This window comes from Pagrus pagrus (genome assembly GCF_965226575.1).
Source record: "Pagrus pagrus genome assembly, chromosome: 6".
Taxonomy (NCBI): domain Eukaryota; kingdom Metazoa; phylum Chordata; class Actinopteri; order Spariformes; family Sparidae; genus Pagrus; species Pagrus pagrus.
The window spans coordinates 28,207,522-28,224,619 of NC_140190.1; the positions used below are offsets into that span (position 1 = coordinate 28,207,522).

General features: G+C 39.2%; 1 protein-coding gene across 2 annotated transcripts in view; it reads left to right on the plus strand.

Moving 5' to 3' along the window:
- The first annotated feature begins 1,160 nt into the window (after positions 1 to 1,160).
- bcar3 (BCAR3 adaptor protein, NSP family member) overlaps positions 1,161 to 17,098 on the plus strand; it is an 82,114-nt gene continuing 66,176 nt past the window's right edge. Inside the window, exons 1-3 of one of the 2 annotated variants that reach the window (XM_084355397.1) lie at positions 1,161 to 1,313; positions 2,046 to 2,289; positions 12,208 to 12,371. In XM_084355397.1, coding sequence (XP_084211523.1) covers positions 12,282 to 12,371 — 90 coding nt within the window. In that variant the 5' untranslated portion in view covers positions 1,161 to 1,313; positions 2,046 to 2,289; positions 12,208 to 12,281. Of the gene's footprint in view, positions 1,314 to 2,045; positions 2,290 to 12,207; positions 12,372 to 16,404; positions 16,423 to 17,098 lie in introns of those variants that run through there. The other variant, XM_084355399.1, reaches the window with a different exon arrangement.

A 17,098-nucleotide genomic window follows, 5' to 3' on the forward strand; every position in this document is an offset into this window, starting at 1 on the left:
TGACTGTGTGAAGACTCGGCTGCAGTGATGTTTTCAGTCTTAAAATTACGTTGTTTTGTTCAATAATATTCCAGATTAATTCATTAATCTGGAATATTAAATTCCACATCTTCAGTGTATGCAGGATCTACCTCCTCCTTAGCACTACTGTTGCTGTGAAAGATAAAATGTACCGATCAAAATGTGTTAAAAATTGAAAGAAAAATAATAAAATAATTGTGTTATATTGCATATACACCATTTTCAGAGAAATGTTGACTGTCATATGTCTTTATCCTGCTGCAAGTGGATCAGTTGATGGATCTTATTCTAATATTGTGCGTTTATGGAATAAATTAACAAACTAAAGCCTCATATGTAGATAATAACCCCACAAATGCGCATACAATTGGCCAAAATACTTCAGCTCCTATGCATGATTCCCACTGGCCCTCCCTCAATGAGACTCTTTTTTAACAAGAGGAAACAGCCGGTTACAGTAACACTTAGGTACTTTGTCTTTTTTTTTAAATTGCACAATTAACAGACAAAACAATAGTCAAATTAGATGGAAATGGGTCAAGGTCAAGTAAAATAAAATAAAATAAAATACACTACTCAAAATTAGTTAGGGATATTTGGATGTTGTAGTGTTTCACTTGATTGTATATTCTGTGACATATCTGAATTTTTATTTTGTGAATAGTTTTAGTCCCCAAAAATAATGCGACACGTTTCATTTGACTTTTCTTGCACATGCACATTCATATTAGCACCCATAATAATATACAAGGTGTATATTATACGCATACAGACTGTTATAAGTTAACATTTGGTGTTTTTGCTTAAAATGTATGTATGGTTCACGGTTTGAAATGATAGGAGCATTTTACACAGGGTTCAGCAGGTGTTGGTATGCACTGAAAAAACAGGAAAATATGATGCAGGTCCTGAAAACTACCACATGGGGGCAGGAGTAAACAAAAAGAAAAGTGAGTCATGGCCAAGAGACATGACAAAATGTATTTGCACATGCCAGTGATCTAATGATTGTGATATATGTTTTGAGCACATTTCCATTTACAAATATGTGCATTAAAAAATGCCAGCGTCTGCATGCTGTTCGTGTCGTGAGATTTTATTTGCTGCTTTTATTTTGTAGCTTCCTGTGAGAACTGAAGTGTTTTAGTTTGAAATGCATACGGTCGGGTGTGGAAATGACGAATGACTGTAACGGAAAAGTAACGAACACCGTTACAGTTACACACCACAGCGTTTGTCTGAAACCGGGACTGTTGGACATTTAATTCTTTGTCATCGCTCCAGTCGAAAAGGTAAGCCGTTCATTGTTATTCACATCTTTTGAACTCAATTTTATGTGATAAGTTAACTAGCTAGCTTTACTTGTCTTGTAAGCTAGCAAAGTAACTGTAATGTAATAGTAACGCTAACGGTGGCTATGTTGCTGTGTATTTTTGGTTATTTTTAGTATTTTATTTGTGTGACTTTTCTGTCATTTACGTTGCTTGAATGAATTTGAAGGCACAAAAACAAACTTCACAATACAAAATAAGGAAAAAACGTGAGGGGTTCTGGGATGCTAAATGTTGCCGCAAACCAGTAACATTTGTTGTAATGGGACACCGAGGTAGAGACTCACATTTTTCAAATAGTCTCTTAAAAGGTGAGAATTTCTACCTGCTGTTTGATGATAAAGTAGTTAACATGATATATCTTCCACAATTCTTACAGTGGTTGGAAAGAAATAAGAATTAACCTGCTTTAGTCATCCCAAAGGAGGGAATCAGCTATATTTAAAGGCTGACGTTTAAGTGCCATTATGTTTTAAAGAAACGTTTATGGTATGGAGTGTTATTTAGCAGCCCTCGCCACTTTAATTAAAAAAGAAAGAAAATGAGTCCTCAGAACAGGTCAATGATGATTTTATCATTCTGTGTACAGGTACTTGAACGTGACGCGGACAGTTTGATCTTCTTCGTCTCTCTCTGTCTCTCTGTCCCTTCCTCCCCTTCCCTCGCTCCCTCTCTCCCTCTCGGTGCTGACAGGTACTTCAAGGTTGTGGCTCTTTGCAGACCTCGGCTGAGGTGTCGACAGCAGCCACACAACCTGATGCCATTCGTCAGTGAAGCTCTTCGTAACCGACACAACGTACCAAAACTAGACTGCTATAAGCTGTGCTCTGACGAGGGGCTCCTACATCAACTCTGCTATATATCCTCAGCAAGTGTGCAGACTGCACGCAGCAGCTACATCGTGGCTGTGTCTTCATCATTCTGCAACTCTTGCAAGGTAAGACTTATTTGCTACTTAAATGATTGACACATTATGAGTTATGGATATTTGTTGGGGAGAGAAGTGCAGTAATCCTGCAAAACATTTAAGATGTAGCTCACTAATCATTGCTGCCTTCACCTGGCAAGGATGCACGTTTGTTGGAAAGTTCACCATCAATGTGCTGAGCGTTTTTTGGTGCCAAGTTCAAATTAGGCAAAGATTTAGAAATAAGGAGAAAGGAAAACTTAAGTTAACCGTTTTTTTACTGGCTTCTTGAAATCCTGTTTTGATGAATGTTTTCATAGATTACAAAATTCTTCTGCTTAAAGGACTTTAACAAAGATGCACTTTTAGACCACTGTGTCCTTCATGTCAGTTATGATTCAGCATGGAATTGCATGAAACATCCCTGAACAGTGAACCCTCTAAAACGAACCTTCTGGGGTTCAGATAACTGAGACATGAACCAGAAGTGTTCCTCTTTGCTGGGGGACTCCGTACACCCTGTTGGATCCTCTTTATAGCCCCTTCACAAAAACAGATGCTGCAAAGCTGTTTGTAGGTCTACAGTATGTGCAGGAGCCAGGCAGCTCCCTGGAGGAATGCCCTTACCTCAGAGCTGAGTCATGCAAATTATACCTCCCTTCTCATTCTCCCATCTCATATCTTTGAGCTGCTATCACCAGGCCACAACCATTTAACCTCAATCGCAAGTTACATCTAATTAAAAGTGAGATACTTTCAAACTGAGTTTTGTTTTTTTATTTTTCATAAAACTTGCCTATAGTGAAATGCCAAATTAACCTCACAAATGTTCCTGAAACAAATTACTTCATCAAAATTTCATTAAAGCTGCAAAGAAAGATGAAAATACAATTATTTTCTTTTAAAAGACAAATAAAATGATAAAAGTTCATACGAGTGATGACTAGTTGTGCATTTTTCTGTGCATATCCAACGTGGCATGTTTTATAGGGCAGCAAATGATGATGCAGAAACATGTTGGCTCACAGCTCCTGAAAATATTTGAGGGATCCAAGCAGGGATGTGGATAAAACCCACTAATCCCAATCTTTATTATACTGATTCACAAAAATATATACTAATTCATGTCAGTCTAGTGATTTAAGGAATATGAGAGTATATTCCTTCAAGGAACAAGAGCAGGAGATGAACTTTGACTGGAAAATATATAATTTTATGGGGTTAAATTACACTGCCAAAGTATTTTCCTGTTTCCCTCTGGGCTTGTAAAAGAAATACAGACACTTGTATTTAAATACCCTATAAAGCAGGGAAAATTAGCCTCTGAGAAAACATTTGAATGAGTTTGGGACAAGAGAAAAACATGCAACCTCCTGGGGTATAAAAAACAAAGAAAATGAAAACTGCTGATATTGTGGTGCAGTGTGATAATAGCCCCTCTGCCTGCAGCACCGACACAGTGAAAGTCATCTAGAATTTCACACAAATAAGATGTTTGCTGCTGTGTGGCTACTTAGCTGCAAGCCCAGCCTTGCTTGATATGCACCTGTGAGAGTGTGTGTGTGTGTGTGTGTGTGTGTGTGAGAGAGAGAGAGAGAGAGAGAGAGATGATGAAGTTGTCAAGTGCACAAAACCCTGTGGCAGTGGTTTAGTCTTAACTCACACATGCTCATGTGCACCTCATGCAGGCAGCTGTGAAATGCCTTGAACTTTTTATTAATTTATCTGAGAATAAATTGTAAAGTAAATGGATAGATATCCATTTGGATGATGGAAAGAGGTAGAAGGAAGGAGGAAGAGGAGGAGAAGGAGGTGGTGAAGAAAAACAAGACAATAGGTGACAGCACCATGAGCAGTAAGGTGGTGGATGGAGAAGAGGAGTCAGGAGAGGTGGAGAAGACTGAAAACCATGAAAGAAAACAGGACAGAAGATATGAAAATGCACAAGGGTTGGAAAGAAAGACAGGAAAATAGGAAGCAGGATGTACTGCAGATGTAAATTAGCTATAAGCTAACTCTGGTACAATGCATCAAATGGCAACATTTATGTTTAATATTGTACATGGCCCCTCTACAAATAAAGAGAAAAGGAATAAGACAAGTGTAAAAAGTAAAAGAAAGGAGGATAAGCAAAGAGAAGATGTTTTTAACCAGTCCAAAGAAAAATGCCTTCTTGTAAAAACAGTAATTATTTAGAGTCTAGCCTCATCCTCTCCTCTGTCATATTCTAGCTGCTTCTATAGTTACTGTAACCTACAGGTAAACACATTCAGACATCTTCAGACATGTTCTCAAGGCAAGCACACAACCACAGGGAGAAAATGATATTCCACCTCTGCCAAATGTTTACATTCAAACCTCAGAAATAGTTCAGGAGAGGACATTCAGGTCTCATAATCAGTAACGTTCCTGCTTGCATTTCAATCATAGACTCGGACACAGAACAACATAAAAAAAGTTTTTTTTGGATGTGTGATATTATGCTTTGTTTTTGATGCTGTACAGACTGGAAAAAGCACTGCAAGCAACAAGTCAAAAGGTATTTTCCCTGAAAAGAGGTACTTTTCTGCAACTTTCCTGCAACAAGAAAGAAAGTGGCGTTAGGGAGTTATGTGGCAAACTTTTTTTCTTCTTAAATTTAGACTAAATAATGGATGACAAGTTGACTTGAAAAGTTCACCCAAAAATGAAAATTCAGTCATTATCTACTCACCCCCATGCTGATTGAAAGTCAGGTGAAGTTTTGACTCCACAAAACATTTCTGAAGCGTCACAGCAAAATAGCATTGCAACAATCTCCTAAAAACTGAAGTAGATGCGGACTTGTTTTAAACACACAGAAAAAACATAACGTGGCTCCATACAGCTCGTCCAGTGTCACCCTAGTCTCCAGAAGCCTTGGGATCCCAGATTGATTTGAAACAACATTATTCACACACTTTACAAACAGTTGCCCTCGTCTTTTAGTTTAGCAGTCACAAAGAAGATTTCAGCTTAAAAACTATGTAAATAAAATATTTTCAAAACAATTTGGGATCTTTCCAGCCGCAGTGCTACATTGTGCCATTTGTTTAATTGTGTATGTATGGCAGGTATTGAATGAACAGTATGAGCTGTATTTTTGTTCTCACAGCACGTGTCTTTGTTTGTCATAAAGGACAAATGGGAAGCAACCTTACCTGCCACCTGGATTATTAGCACATTAGCCTGTGGTTGCAGCTCAGTCAAAGTGTCTCATTTTCCAAGTGCAGCGTCCTTCATTTGAAACAATGAAACATCGTGCTGCCTGGCTCAGTAACAGGAGCTTGAATTGGCTTGGTGGTGATGCTGATGTTATTTTTGCAGCTTAATTCAATTGGTTGGATTGTGTCAGTCTAATGTGATTGGCAGAATGGATGCCCTTGGACGATAGAAGGCAGCCAATACAGACATTAGCGAGTGACTGTAAATGGGAAATTGTCCTCTAATGCTGCTGTGGCTGTTGTGGCTGGACTTTGAGTGTGACGCTTGCCATAGTTGCTTTGGTATTTGGCGAGCGTCTGTCAGATAGCCAGGCCTGTTTAGATCATACAGTGAGTTGGATGCTGGGATAGGTCAATTTATATTCTATAATTCAATGGACACTATGACGGCGCTCCAGAGAAATGTGGTCATGGGAAAAAGTTGAGGTCAAGTCAGCAGGGAGAGGAGAGGAGATGCAGCTTGGATTGGACTGAACAGGAAGAGGAACACTCTAGGGACAGAGTACGGGTTGAGTTTTCTCTTCTATTGGGAATACTTTTCGTCGACGTTCACTTCTTTTCTACTCATCAGTGCTGACCTCTTCTTTACTCTCTCATCCTGTCAGCACTATTGGGAATGTGTACAAGCATGTCCTTCCATTGTAAACAGAGAAAAAATGCCAGTGCTCTAAAAACGTGATCCCCAGGAGTTACACAGGATGAAACGTCTCTCTTTAGCCAGTTGGAGACATCCCTACTGAGTTGTCTTATGAGGACTACCACTGTTTGTTTCTAATCCAGATAAAGAAATCTAAACTCCCCTAAAGACGTGCAACAAATGCATAGTTTCCTTTTTTCCTAGCAAGTGGTTTCTAACTCCTTTAAACTGCTTCCCTTCCAAGTCTTCAAATTAAATGCCAGTGTTCATCTGATTGTCGGGAAGGGTTCTGTGATCTTTCATGAGTTTTCAACCAGCCATGTGGAGCCTTTTGGAAATTTTACAAGATAAACCGCTCACAATATCAGGCAAAAGCCTCAACACTATAAAATGACATACAGCTGTTCAGTAGTCTGCGCTGCTCACTTGTTACATGGATCATCTGGCTGAAAGATGCAGTCCTGATATCTGCTCAGTAGACTGGGCCAGATTCGTAGACAGACAGGGTGTGGCCAACGCAGGTTTCATTGGCATTGACTTGCTGCATGAGCACCTTAATTAACCCCAGTTGTTCAGACTGTAAGACTTGATGGCACATTTTTTATGGTCATCATATGGAGAGCACTCTTACTTGGACCCTTTTCCATCTGTGATATCCCTTTTAAATTAGTAAAAGTAAAACTATTTGGCTTAATGGTGGTTCTGCACAGCAGTTAGAAGGACAGTAAAATGTAAATTGCAACACATTTAGCTACTGTCTGTGCGTGAAAGGGACATTTTGACAGAGCAAATCCAACAAGATCAGGTTCAGCGATGCTGCTGTAGAAAACATTTGATTGGTTTTAACCCTTTGGTTTGGCGGCTAATTCCTCTGAGCTCAGAATACCTAATAAACAGAAGTTTGGGACTGGAAGCACATGTAGGACTGAAATGTATTAAGAGGTGTGAGTGAGTATCTTTAAAATGTGGCCATTTATGTTTGTAGTTTGTAAAAATAGGGTCCATGAAATAGTCATTATTTCTTACTCATTTCAAAACAATTGTATTACTCATTTTACTCCACAGTAGCACTTCCACTCTCAACAAACTCACACAAAGTCAACATGTATTTACTTCATGTAATTTATTTTTTTATTTATTTATCAGGAACCATATAGATAAAAAATAAAAACAGATGTAACTTGTATATAGGACAACTAGCTGAAGGTAATTCTTCCGCATATGGATGTGGATAAATGTGTGTGTGTGTGAACCAGTGTGCTTGACACAGTAACCATGTGTTGTGTAACACTGCTTTTACTATGAGGTGACGCACACAAGAAACAGCTGCAGAACACGCACACAGACACAGTTAATGTGGTATTGAGTTCTGAACCTTGTGATTAAGACATAGTGTGTGTCCAATAAGTACATTTGAAACATTTATGATAGAAGTGAGACAGTATAGAGCATTTTATAACACAAATTGAACTGAAGGAATAATGCCCCCAAAAATGAAAATCCAGCCCCCATTCAGATTGAAAGTCAAATGAAGTTTCTTAAAAACAAGTGAAATGGCTCCATTGACTCGTCCAGAATAATCCAAGTCTCTGGAAAACCTGAGATCCCAAATTAATTTGAAAAGATGTTGTGAACACTATTTTTTAAGCTGAAATCTTCACTGTATCTGCTGAGCTGAAGGCGCTAGCCCACACACCATCTAAAGTGGGTGCACCAGCTCAACTTAGCGTTCCCATCTACTTCGGTCTTGCTGTAGAGGTCCAGAAATGTTTTGTGTGCAGCAATATCTAAATTTGTTCTACACATACAATATATTGGATTTTTGCACAAATGATATGTGCACCATGATTTGTCAAGTGCTTAACTCTGCTGGATAAGCCGAAAACAGATATTTCTTTCCGCTTATTAGTTTCTCAGTTGATTGAACAAATATCAACATTGTGATACAAAAGGACATATATAATTTTTGCAGTGTTACTGTAGATTTTTGCCTTTTTCAAAAAACTCCTCACATTACATTTTCTGTTTTTTATTCATCTACTGTAAGTCATCAGCTTTCATTCTCTAGCCAATGTATAAATCGTTGTAAATCATTTGTTTAACCTGCTAACACTGGCATCATGGAAGAGGGCAGAGACTGCTCCTTCTGATGCCTGGTACTGTATATGTTCTGTGTATAAGCTCATGGCGCGTGGGACATAGAGGTCATTCATTCTCCTGAGCGACCTCCATTTCTCCATTAGGTTAAGATGGAGATGGTGTTATACACTGACATATACTGTATGAATGACTCCTCTTCTCTAATCTACATGATGACACACTCATAGATTAGATTGATATGATTGAAAGAGGGGGACAGTTGTGTGTGCGAGTAAGAGTGTGTGTGTGTGTGTGCCTGGAGATGGATCCTGGTGAGTGGTCGGCTGTGGTGGGCTCTTACAACCTCTTGTGACAGTCAGTGACATCATGTACATCTCTGTGACATCACTTAATGTGATTGGGTGGGGTGGGGGGTTCACTGCATGTGCTCAGTCTCCGCCTCTTTGCCTGACAAGGTTTTTGTTGTTCTGTCTTTTACCAATGACATGACACCACACACACACACACACACACACACACACACACACACACACACACACACACACACACACACACACACACACACACACACACACACACACACACACTCATACATGCATAAAACGTAATGTCAGACCAACCCCCTACATGCATGTGTGCCGTGCCACTTCCATGACACAGTCCACAAAAGACACAATGACAGTAACGACACAGAGATGAAGATGCTACTTGACAACACACATCTGATACTCAGATACAGCAGAGAAAGTCATGACTGTTACAGTACATCAATAGTAACTTGTTTCCCATTGATCAAGGACAAGATTATTCACATATATTTCAGGAGAATATCAAAAATCTATAATGCAAATGTTCTAAATCAGTTGATCTTGGTCACTTGATCTTCACTGCTTTGTGTCATAGCAGCTGTCTCCCTACCACTCAAACAGAATTGCAAGGCTTTGTTTTTTTGTTACACTGCAGTGTTATTGCATAAAAATTCCCTGGACAATATACAGTTGTGTAACATCAGCAAGATTTCACCATGTTTTATACTATAGCAGCAACCCCTTTAATGTATCTGTTTGTATAAGGCATTTGTGGGCAAGCTTTAATTATTATTATTATTATTTTTTTAATTTAGCTTTTATTTAACCATGAATATTTCCATTGAGATTCAGAATCTCTTTTATAAGGGAGACAGAAACATAAATAGTTTCCAATAAAAGAAACAAGAGAAACGACTCACAACAATCAGCAAATTACATCAAGACAATGAAGTTACCAGTGTTTAGTAACAGGACATGTGCATTCGGTGCTCAAATAGCTCTTAATCCTATTCTTATAATCTTCTATACTTATCAAGTAATCAAGTTTAAGGTGTCTCTGTAACTCACACCAGGATGAAGATGCAAAATTTAAAAGCACTTTCACCAAAGATGGTACGGGTTTGAGGAATGACATACAAAATTTGTCCGCATTACTGAAGGAGGTAGCTCATGCAATATGGCCCTATAAAGAAAAATGTATCAATGTTCCAGTCTGCGATAGCTGCAGTGATGTCTACAAAAAAGATGAACCAGAGACAAATCACAATGCAGCATGATACACTAAATCCAACATTTCATGAAGCAAAACGGATTCATGACAACAGCGGATTTTGATAAGATTTTTGGCATCTGTGTGATGAAGAGCCCTCCTTTATCAGGTATTTCATTTGCTAGATTAGCCAAAAACAGACATCTCCATCTGTTTTTGGTGCCTTCATTATTTGACAGAACAGCTGGAGATCATGACAGGAAAGGGGGATGAGAGACAGGAGATGCAGAGTAGCAAAAGGCAGGTTGGAAATTAACCCCAGGGAAATTTAACTCAGCCGTTGTACATGTGATGACAGCTCTACCAAGTGAGCTATCAGGACGGAGAGCTCTAATAGTTATCACTAAAGATGTCCGAAGCTGATCTAGAACAACAATGTTGAAGCCAATCTGGGCATATTTTAATGGATCAGTATCAGCGAAAATAAACTGCTTCAATGTGGCTCTCTTTTACCACAGCAGGGCTCTGCAGGACTGAAAATTAAGTGTGCAAACGAGAAATATTATTTAGGTGCACTGATGAGTGACTTCAGTTCAGGCACTGAGGTTGGCAAAATGCATGGAGCTACAATGCTATTGATAAAGAGTAAACATTAGCATTAGCAAACAGCAATGTACAAATCATTCAGGTAGCTGCTCATTTACACTTTGTGTTATATTTTGCTGTCACCAGTTAAAATGACAAACGCCACTGAATTGACATTAATTCCAAGAGTATCTTGATGACAGACCAAAATTAAACTTTGCTGTTGCAGTGTGAAACCCCACTCTACAAGTGCTTCTTGTCTAACAGATTGATACATTTTCTCTCTAGCTCAGGTTTTTTCAAAATTTTGACTGAATGTCAATCAAACCTTCTCCTTAACCATACAGCATTTTTTTTGTGTGTTGGCTTTTCCATCTCACTACCGAGTCTTACACCAAATTACAGCACTAGCATTGATAACAGCATGTAATTCCTGCAATGCTCAGAAAATGCAACTAGACAGGCGCTTGTTAGGGGGCGCGGTTTGACGCAGTAGCCAAGTAGCGTATTAAATGTAAATTTAAAATATAATGCATGCATATCTTGTCATGTTTCGGTGCCGTACAGAATGTGTCTGAGGATCGCCATTGGCCCGTGGGCTGCACTTTGAGAACCCCTGCTCTAGCTGATCATGTCACATCCATTTTACTAATCACATTTTCGCCATTCATTCATATCACACCAATGATTTCAGTTTATAAGCTCATTTAGCGCATGAAAATGAAGGCGTGTCAAATTTAGAAGGCTGTTATTTCAGTGTATCCGATACATATCTAATCAACAGTAAGATATATAAAATTATCGGACTGGACTACCATCAGATTCCCAATAGTAACTTGGACTCGGACCAAAGAAAAATTGATTCAGGACATTCCTTGTAATCACTAACAGCAACTTTTTCATTGTTATTCTGTCCTGTATTCTTCTCAGTTTGCAGAGATACTGTAGACATTTTGCCTGCCAACTTCTCTGAAGATTTTAACTCAGCACATTTCCTTCATTAGTTCCTTATATACTTGGATTTACTAGGATTTATCTTGACATGTAGCACTGTCATCATTTATTATTTTTTATCACCTTGTGTTCATGTGTGTGTATGTTGCTGTAGCGGCAGCCCAGTGCCTCTAAGTAAACGTGATTTGTGGCAGTAATCAGCAAGTTCGTTTTCGTGATATGAGCTCTCATTTAGTATCCAGTTCCAGTATATGCTGAAGATCCTGTGTAATGTTTTATGGCTCTATCTTGACTGGCAGGACATTCAGCCGCTGAGTTTGATTTCTCAGGCTCAGTATCAGCCTCCTGTTGAGACAGAGACATCATCACCCCGGGGTGTTTACAGCATTGAAGTGTCCGTTGTGCTGCTGCTGATAGGCCATTAGGCTGATAAAGAACAAGACTTGGCTACAGAACTGCCTCACTGTGTAAAATAAATGGCCTGTTTAGCACATGTCTTGTCCAGACGTGTATGGACACACACACAGAAAACCAATATAATGCAAACATCTATGCTAAATAAAACAAACCAAAGTTAACTTTCAGACCCTTCAAGGTAATGTTACCAGCTCATTTTCTGGGCTGTTTTGACTCAACCATGACAATTCCACATATGTTACTTTCTTCTTGGCTGTAAAACAGGGGGATGCAGGTCTACAATGTCTTTTTTTTTTTTTTTCAGAAAATGCACCGCTGACATTTCTTGTCAAAAACTTTAGGATGAAATACTGTAATCAGCTCATTTTCTGGATAGTTTTGACTCAAGATTGCAAATTCCATATATATTACTGTTTTGGATATGTTATTGTCTTTGAGTTTGTTCCACTACTCATCCAAAATAAATTGATCTTCTGTTCCTTTTCCATGTTTCAGGTTCCATCTAAAAGACGAAAGAGAGAGTGTGTTTGTGCATCTGTGTACATGCCTGTGTGTGTATATGTGTCACCATGAAGCACCAGTCTATCTCCAGATGGCTGAGCCAGCTGGGACTGCCGCAATACTGCATAGCATTGGAGCAGGAATATGATGGTGTAGAGGTAAAAAAAAACACATGTACACACAGAATCAACAAACCTGCTAACATCTGGAGAGACATGTACATAACTATTGATTTATCATATTATTTATAAAATAATGGATTCAAACATACTTGCCTGTGTCTGAGAAAACTCTTGAGCCTGCAGCAGACTAAAAGTACCCACTGTACAAGGCTAGAGAAATAAAAACTTTCTGAGAAAATCTTGATGAGCAAGTGAACGAGAAATGTCCTCTGCCCTCCTAAGAAATTAAAATTCATTTTACATGGGTGAACCCCTGCAAGTTGTTTAGAGGTGTTAACTGTCTACTGTTGACACTGTTAATCGTGTTCATAAACATTTTGAGACAGCGTCTGCATTGCATTGCCCTTGAGTCAGATTTAGTGGGAAATACAGCAAAGCCTCGCAACAGTTTAATGCTCAGAAATATATTTACCTCCACCAAGGAGGCTACGTTTTCACCTGTGTTGGTTTGTTGGTTGTTTTGATTGTTTGTCAGCAGGATTACACAAAATAAAACAGATTTACACAAAACTTTGGATGGAAGATAGAGGATGGGTCTTAGCCTGGAATAGGCCCCATTAGCTTCTGGTGTGGATTCAGATAAAGGGACAGATCCAGGAATTTTTTCTCACTTTCTTTAACTTTGCGGGATAGGGAGTTTGTCATCATTTTTGTGTATTCTCTATTTAGTTTGCTGGTATCTATGACTCTATGTATCTATGACTGAAAGTGGACTGTTGTACTGAGTGCTATTCTAGTTGTCATATATGTCACTGGTTTAGATGACAATGCTTTTACACATAATATGCCTTTTAAGCCCCCAAACTAAGTGACAAAATTGTTTTTTTGTTATTGAAAAAACATTTCTGATTAGCTACCTCTATGGTTACGGTTCGGTAAAATTGATGAAACTAGCTATTTGCTAATTATCTATCCTCACCAAGAACTACTTAACAAGGCATTGTGGATCTTAATTTAAGCATGATTAAGAGTTTGTATGACAAATTTCTCACAATTATTTTGGGTAAAAGATTTTGCTGCAGCAATGGTTTTCAGTTAGAAAACCTGACGCAACACCCAAAACACATCTCAGCCATTGTCCACAGTGCAATCATTTTGATGTCAGTAAGAGTTGACGGGGCAAGTCTCTGTACAGAAATTGCACCATTAAAAATACCACTGGTATATTTAATGTAGCACATCAAAATGGTCACTTTACCCAACATCTGTTTCCGAGGCCCCTGTCTGTACCCCAATACAATGGGCTGTAATGGGATTTCTTTTGCAGTGTTGAAAGCATTGCTGTGAACAATTTTAAAGCCGAACTACTTTCTACCAAAGAAATGGCTCCTATTGAGATTCAACAAATAAAACTGAGACTATCTGAATGGCCAGACTCCATTAGGGGTAAGTGAAAAATGTTTTTTGCAAATTTGGATGAACTGATCTTTCAACATGTCTTTGATGAAACCATGTTGTATAAGAGACTCTTTCTCTTCTGGTAAAACCAGCTGTTGTTATTAAGAGTGTTTCCCACAGCAGTCTAATAAAGCAGCCTAATAAAACTTCATCACGGGCCTATTAGACTGAAGGGACAGTGATGTGGGGGCTGCTTTAACTTCCCCACCATTAGCCAAGTTCAATCTGAACATTACAGCCATTGGCTAGGAGATGAGATTGATTGGCCAATAAGACATGAATTATTCCATTACAGTGCCTCCTGCTAATGTTCAGCAGGAATGCAGTGGTGTAATTAGTGAAGGCATAATGGGGAAAGCTTATAAGAAAGAAAGCAAAAGGGGCAAGTAGAGAGATTGGAAGAAAACAAGGCGGAAGAAGGAAAATAAAAGTGTTGTTCTAGTCTTATTTAACCATAGTCGAGTTTAGATTAAAGCTGTGTGAAAAATCCTCTAAAAATCCAGTTATGTTTCTGAGCTTAAATCTACAAACAACCAACAAATCTCATTGTTATGAATGGAATTCCTTCATTTTGAAGAAAGTCTGTATGAGTTGTCAAAAATAAATGCATGAAGCTGATGACTCAAGCTACTGGCACTCCTCTTACACCATCCCCGAACAGAGAATGTCATAGGGAGAACAAGTTTCCTCTTTGACAATCCCCCATGCATAATAAGTTCGGCTCAGCGTTGCTAACCTTTCTCTGGGTTTTAAAACAACATTATCCAGCTCAGTGCCCCTGAGCCATCCAGGCTGCGCGTTAACACAACGTACCGTTACAACCAACTCAGCCAACATCATCAACACTCATCACATACCAACAGCTACATGCACGTAAAGTATCCAAAGGGCATCTTCTAATTCTTTGTGGTGTACAAATTTTTTGTCAGTATTTATTTTTACCACAATATCCTTTGCATAAATGGAGTGAATGTACAGCATCTTAAGATTCTGTTGCAGTCATCACTTAAAGATTTAGGCTTCGCTCAAACACAGCAGGTGAAATTGCTAAGAAGGATTTTCGTCTTCTTTCAAGTAGAATTTTGTCTTGTGAACATTGAAAATCATGCAAAATCAGCATGTCAAGCAGTGACAAATCGTAAAACAGCTCTTTAGCACTGCTGATCCAAGTTTACAAGCTCATTTGATTCATTCTAATATCATAATGTTGATGTTGAGGTCTTGCCCAGTGCCATCTGTACGGCGCTGCTCGGTCTTGCGCCTTCATCATTGCAACAACATTCACGCGGGCAAAACCAACACTGACAACTGCTATATCAACTCTCCAGAGGACTGGTATGAGAGCTCATATTGTTGTTCAGCTATGCAGGATCTGAAAGAGAAAGAAAAAAGAAAACATGTCAACTTGCTGGTAGACTCAGAGTGAGACGAGAGCGACGGAGGGAGGGGGAGAGAGATTCTGAGATAGATTAGGAGTTTGTTATATGCCAGCCATGTCTCATAAAAACACACACCTACAGCTTCACACACACACACACACACACACACACACACACACACACACACACACACACACACACACACACACACACACACACACACACACACAGAGTCTAGGGGTGTGTGTTACTCATGGTAACATCGGCAGATCTAAAGCAGTGTCTTCTTCTTTAACCTGCTAACATGTTACTACTGAGCTGTCAAGACACGTTGACTGCAGTGACGGCCTGTGTGTGTGTGTGTGTTTGCGTGTTATTGTCTGTCCTTCCATGTGCAGTGTTTTGTTGTTTTCATTTTTGTGTGTTTGTCTACATTTGTTTTTGAAAGTTTATTTTTAAAACTGTTGCTTTACTGCTACGCAGTGTGTGTGTGTGTGTGTGTGTGTGTGTGTGTGTGAGTGTGTGTGTGTGTGTGTGAGTGTGTGTACACTTGTTTGCATGTGAGTGGGTGACTGAGTGTGTTTGTGTGCATGAGCACAATTGGCTACTTTGGTATGCAGTTATGTGTGTGTGGTTGTGGATGCGTGTATAACTTCTAACCCTCTGTATGTGACTAAGAGTGACTGTAATTTGATTGTGCACTTTTTCTCTGTGTTTGCCTTAGGTGTGTGTGTGTGTGTGTGTGTGTGTATGTGTCTGTGTGTGTGTGTGTGTCTGTGTGTGTATTCATGGTTTTGCCCACTGTACATGTGTGTAGTCTAAATAGAGCCTTGTTTGTGATGAACTGAAGAGAATGGTCGTATTGTTGGGAAACCAAAACAACAAGGCCTTGGTTTGAGCTGGGAGGGTCCTGTGATGACACAGTGTGTCTTATTTACGTGTGTGTCTTTGTGTAGTTCCATTACTGTACAAGGTTGAGCTCTTGTTCAAAGTCTCTGTGGCTGCCCCTCACTGGGCCATTTCAGGGGTCATTTACTTTAATACCACACTGAGGGTTGAAGTGAGACAGGATGTGTGTTTTTGTGTGTGTTTAAGACAATGCTGTAATGATAGGAGCAGGATGAGGGGAGGAGATGGCACACTTCTGGAAGATAGGAGGTCACCAGTGGTCTCAGCAATTTTTTTTTTGCTCTCCTGGAGCCACCAACCTGTCCAGACAAACGTCCACCAAGTACAACCAGATATTCCCTGTGAGAAAATCTAAGTCAGTTGTTCGTACTCGTTTTCTCTACAGAACACACCTCAATAATTTGTTATCTATTAATGTTAGCTGTGTGATAAACAAGGCTTTGACAAGAGGAATGTTAGGCAGATTTATCCACAATTCATCCCTTCCCAACAGTTGGAGGAGAAACATGTTCTGGTACATTTGTTAGTGCTGATGTTCAGCCTAGATTATCTGGAAATGTAAGAGATTTACAGATCACTCTTAAGATGTCCAAACTTCTCACAGACTCATCAGGACCACCCCCATTATTACAAACATGTCTAAGATATATGGAATTAAATTCTGGATGATTACATCAGTACTTTTCAGTCGGACCACAATAGTCTGTCTCCTCCAACCATTTTATCACCCAGACTCTTTTAGCCTTCTGCTTTTGTTTATCTAGCTGCAAAACATGTCTACAGCAAATTGTTGCACCATGACAGTCACCATTTTGTGTCCATCTGCTTCCCTATGAGATCACATGAGATCACGTGAGGTGATCCCTCTAGGATGATAACCTCTAGGATGATTACCTTTATAATTTGTGTGATTCGTCATTATTTTCAAACTTGTAGTGTGTGAATGTTTGAAATTAGAGAGAAGAACTTCTGTGAAGTGTCTCCTTATTTAAATGCAAACTGATTTCAAAATCGTTT